This window comes from Dama dama, chromosome 28 (assembly GCF_033118175.1).
Source record: "Dama dama isolate Ldn47 chromosome 28, ASM3311817v1, whole genome shotgun sequence".
NCBI classification, from domain to species: domain Eukaryota; kingdom Metazoa; phylum Chordata; class Mammalia; order Artiodactyla; family Cervidae; genus Dama; species Dama dama.
Window position 1 is genome coordinate 49,192,504 of NC_083708.1, and position 3,484 is coordinate 49,195,987.

Sequence of the window (3,484 nt, forward strand, 5' to 3'; positions counted from 1 at the left end):
ACACACACACACACACACACACACACACACACACACACACTGCTCACTCTCTCTAGGAGACACTCCACTCCATTGCCTGGGTACTAGCCTGTAAAGGTCAAAACATATCATTACACCTGCTACCGTTTAAAGGATAGTCCAGTGCCTTAGTTGTTTTCCTTATTATTTTTTTTTTTTCTTTTTAAGGGACGGGGAAATAATAATTAAAAAGAAAATAACAATCAGAAGTTAGAGAGGGAACAAGGGGGTCGGGAAAGGGCCGCGGACCAAAGGGGAGGGGGAGCCCGCGCTCTGCCCCTCCCCCTCCCCCTCGAGTTCACTGGACGGGTGTCTGCACCCCATGGTGTGGTGGCGTGTCCCTACTCCCCCCGTACACATCCTCGGCGCCCGGCAGAGTCCCTCCGGGAGGGGTCATCCTTTTCTCTTTCTGTCTCCTGTTACAAAACCAAACTCTCACCACCTCCTTCTCCAGCTGTAAGCTGTCCGCGAGGGAGGTGATCTCCTGGGCCGAGGGCTTGGGGCATTTGAGGAAATGGCTCTCCAGAGCCCCCTTGACGCTCACCTCGATGGAGGTCCGCTTTTTCCTCTTGCGCCCCTGCGCTGCGATCTTGTCTATGCTCGTGGGGCTGCCCGAGGACGAGTCCGCCTCCTCCAACCACTTGTTCAACAAAGGCTTCAGCTTGCACATGTTCTTGAAGCTCAGCTGCAGGGCCTCAAACCTGCAGATGGTGGTCTGCGAGAACACGTTGCCGTAGAGGGTGCCCAGCGCCAGCCCCACGTCCGCTTGGGTAAATCCCAGTTTGATCCGCCGCTGCTTGAACTGCTTGGCGAACTGCTCCAGGTCATCCGAGGTCGGCGTGTCCTCATCCGAGTGCGGGTCGTGGTGCGCGCCCGGGTGGCCGGGCGGGCCCTGCGGGGGCGGCGGGGGCGGCGGCTGCTGGTGCGCGTGCGAGTGCGGGTGCGGGTGGTGGTCCGCGTGGTGCGGCTCGTCGTGCGCGTCCCGCAGGCCGTGGTGGTGCAGCCCCGCCGGCTGCCCGCCGGCGCCCAGCATGCCGTTCACGGTGAAGCTGGGCTGCGAGTAGAGCAAACCGCCGTTGGACGCCCCCATGGAGGGCGGGAGGTGCGCCGCAGCCGCCGCGCTCCGCCATGCCCCGGGCCCCGGGTGGTGGTTGGCGGCGTGGTGCACCAGATGCGGCGGCCGCGGCTGCTGCTGCTGCTGCGGCTGCTGCTGCGGCTGCTGCTGCTGCTGCAGGGTGCCCGGGCCGTGCAGCTCGTCGCCGCGGCCGCCCTGCTGCACCACCACCGAGGGCTTGATGTCCGGCTGGCCCAGGGGGCTGGTGGACCAGGGCGAGCCGTCGCCGCCGCCGCCGCCGCCGCCGCCCCCGCCCCCGCCGCCGCCGCCGCCGCCGCCCCCGCCGCCGCCGCCGTGGGACAGCGCGGTGATCCACTGGTGAGCGTGGCTGAGCGGGTGCCCGTTGCTCTGCAGCGCGCCGTAGTCGCCCTGCACCAGGCTCTGCGCCTCGCGGTAGCCCCCCGCGCCCTGCTGCATGCCGCCCGGCGGCTCGGTGTGCACGATGGAGGCGCTGGAGGTGAGCAGGCTGTAGTGGTTAGACGCTGCGGTCGCCATGACTCTCGGAGCCGGACTGAGCGCTCCGGTTAAAGGAGCCGCGCATTTGACAGTTACTTTTCCGCCTCGGGCTCCTCTCCTCGCTCGCTTTCCGTCTCTCTCCTCTCTCCTCTCCCCGCCAGCAGGCAGCTCCGACGCCCGCTCCGACGCCTTCTGTGGCTGCTCCTGCTGTTGCCGCCGCCGCCGCCCGCCCGCCCTCGCTCTCTTTCTCCTCCTCTCCCTCCTTGCTCTCGCTCACTCTCCGACTAGCTCAGCGCGCCCCCCTCTCCCGGCTCTCTCCAGCTCTCTCCCGCTCTCTTGGCAGCGCCGGCTCGCAGCGGCACGCGCCTGGGCCCCGCCCCCTCCACCCCCTCCCATTGGCTCCGCGCCCTTTGATTTACGTGGATACCGCTAGCAACCTCCCAGGCCGGCGCCACTGATTGGCGCAGAGATGCCCCCTCCTCCTCCCCACCCCCCCGGGCGCGGAGTCCTTTTAGCTGTTCTCCGATTTCCCCCCACCCCCCCCCCCCCCCGCCCCATTCAGTTTCTCAGAGTTCTCACCTCCCCTTCTCCCCCACCCCCGGCCTCCTCCGACCCTCTCGGATGGGCCCGCCCCCCATCTGTCTCCCAAGCAGACGCGCCTGGCGGTCCGGGCGGAGAAGTGACGGGGGGCGGGGGCGCCCCGGCCCTCCACCGACCACAGCCACTTGCAAGACTTGGGTGGCGGTGGGGGGGCGGGGTGTCGGGCCACCTTCTCCTCCCAGTAGGGCGGGAGAAGGAGTGAAGAAAGAGGAAGAGAAAGGCTGAGTCCCAACAAGCCAGGGGGAGTCCGACTTTTATTCACCTTGGGACACACACACACACACACACACACACACACACACACACACACACACACACACACACACACCCACCAACGTCTCATACCTACAGCCAGAAGTCAGGCTACACCCCCGCCCACCCCCTCCACGTTGAAGTCTCCTTTCCCTAACTGTTAGAATTTCAGTGCCCACGTGCTTCTTGCTCCAGGGTGTGACACTTGCCTCCCCAAAGGTGCTTTTATTCGCCTCCACCCACCGCGCTAGCGCCAGATCTCTTCCTTTTAGGTTCCAAAAGACCCGATGGTCTTCCAGCACCTCGGGGTGGGGACCCCATTAAAGGCGGGCTCCACAGGCGCCTCGGCTTGTAAGAGGCTGCTTGTTCAGGAGCGGAGGTGTTGCCTGTTCTGAACAGCGCAGCGGTCTGGACTGAAAACAAAACAAAACTCTAAAAGTCTCTGACACATTCAAACCCTGGGTGCGCGCACAGGTTTGGGTTTAGGGAAAACTAGGATCCTACTCGGATAGACCTTCATTTTGTGACAGGAGGGCTGTCAAGGGGGTGTTCGGCCTCTGTAAGGGGCAGGGAGGCACCAAGGGCGGCTTCGACTGCGTGAGCGCTTCTCCGTGTTCCTGGAGCCTTTGGATGCAACTTTTTCCGTTAGCTGCTTCGAAAGAGAGGAAGAGCGGGTGATGGAAAATGGGCTGTACTAAAGGAATCTTCCGAATCCTAAACTTCGGCGGACGCCAGCGGGTGGGGTGGTCTGACTCAGCTGCCAGGCGCTCACTGGCGAAGCTGTCTGCTTAGGCTTCAGCAGAGCACTCCGGAGCGAGGCTGCGGGACCCTGCACCGCCAGGACGGTTCTACCCAGCACGAGCGCGTCGCGCCGTCAGCGCCGCAGCCGCCCGGAGCAGGTGCCTGCTGCCGCTTTCGGAGCCTGCTAGGAAAGGTAGGAGGATCCGGCGCAGGCCCGTGCTGGAGCAGCGGAACCACCGCGCACGATCGAGTGTACCGCGCGAATACTGCAAAGCGAATCAGAAGTTGCTGCCCTGGAAGTGG

General features: G+C 64.3%; 1 protein-coding gene across 1 annotated transcript; it reads right to left on the reverse strand.

Annotated features, from left to right (window-relative positions):
• Positions 1–316: 316 nt before the first annotated feature.
• On the reverse strand, positions 317–1,627 carry POU3F2 (POU class 3 homeobox 2). The gene has a single exon (XM_061131816.1). The coding sequence runs from the start codon at positions 1,625–1,627 to the stop codon at positions 317–319; it is 1,311 nt and encodes a 436-aa protein (XP_060987799.1).
• Between the last annotated feature and the right edge of the window lie 1,857 nt (positions 1,628–3,484).